This window comes from Papilio polytes, unplaced genomic scaffold, assembly GCF_000836215.1.
Source record: "Papilio polytes unplaced genomic scaffold, Ppol_1.0 DF824247.1, whole genome shotgun sequence".
NCBI classification, from domain to species: domain Eukaryota; kingdom Metazoa; phylum Arthropoda; class Insecta; order Lepidoptera; family Papilionidae; genus Papilio; species Papilio polytes.
In genome coordinates, this window is record NW_013524957.1 from 70,308 (window position 1) to 71,571 (window position 1,264).

The 1,264-nt window shown below is 39.6% G+C and overlaps 1 protein-coding gene across 1 annotated transcript in view; it reads right to left on the reverse strand.

The window, feature by feature from the left end:
• The window catches only part of LOC106110232 (tyrosine-protein phosphatase non-receptor type 9-like), a 38,689-nt gene that overhangs the window by 4,137 nt on the left and 33,288 nt on the right, over nucleotides 1-1,264 (reverse strand). Inside the window, exons 7-9 of the mRNA XM_013291979.1 lie at nucleotides 1,234-1,257; nucleotides 602-765; nucleotides 6-81 (exon numbers count right to left, since the gene is read on the reverse strand). Coding sequence (XP_013147433.1) covers nucleotides 6-81; nucleotides 602-765; nucleotides 1,234-1,257 — 264 coding nt within the window. The remainder of the gene's footprint in view (nucleotides 1-5; nucleotides 82-601; nucleotides 766-1,233; nucleotides 1,258-1,264) is intronic.

Below are 1,264 nucleotides of genomic sequence, written 5' to 3' on the forward strand. Positions count from 1 at the left end.
CGCGCGTCGTCATCACCAGCGCCACGCAGCCCTGCTCCCACACCATGCGCCAGAAGTCGCTGAACGTCTTCGGCAGCGGGCCTGCGCACGCAATCGCCTTATACTCTACCTATTTATATACCAGCTGTCGCGAGCGACTTCGCACACATTAGTACAGAAAAGCTGTTACTCGCGATTCCGTCCGCGTGGAATTAAAAAAACGTAAGTAGCCTCTGTGCCGAATTTCATCCAGATCCATTCAGCCGTTTAGCTTACAACCTTTAGAAAACATCGATCCGTCTATTTAAACTTTCGCATTTATAACATTAGTCTGAAATATGATGTTATTGAACTTTTCAATAGGCAAAGAATTTATGAAATCGGCCCAATACTTTTTAAATTATTTCTTCTATACATACAAAAATACAAATATTATATGTTCTTTTCCTGACTTTGTTCTATATCTGTGTCAAATTTTATCGGAATTCGTTGAGTCGGTCTGAAGATACCTTTTAACAAACATCTATCCACCTAAACATCCGGGTAGATAATATTAGTAAGAAGTTAATAATAGTCAGTTTTTTTTTTAATATCTAGAAATTATAGTAACATCATTACTAACCTTGTGTACATATGAATGCGTTTTTCTGCTTGTATCCATCCACGTAGTTGGCGTTGATATAGTCAGTGGTGGGGTCCTCCGGGTCAGTCTGCGACAGCAGCACGCGCGAGTGGTCGTAGCACAGCACGTCCGTATACCGGTTCTTTGATAGATTACTTGGCAATCTGGAAACAGGCATACAAAACTAATTAAAAAAACCAACTCCAATACAAATCGAATGACACTTCACTCATCATCATCATCAAATTCTGACTAAGCTATAACAAAGAAAAAGCTGGAATGCGAATAAAATCTTCACTACATAAATTTGGTACTGATGCTGTAGAAAAGCCAAAGCAGCTTCCTTTGACAAAGTAACATTCGATTATCAATTTCGCTAATCAAAAAGCCAAAAATAGAACTGACAATAACTTTCTATAAGTCCTGTGCTTGTCACGTGTTTACTCCCATACATTTTACGTAGATTGAGGCTGATAGAAATGTATGAAAGAGCAACACATACTGTGTCGACCCTTCGTAGTGACAATGGCAAATTGATGAAGACATTTTATGTATTCTAGTAACGATAGCGTTAATGGAAAGGAACTTTGTGTAATGAGGCAGGTCGTTAGTATATCAGTGGGAGTACTAACTTGGCGTGGTGGAAGGTGCCCTGTGGCGGAC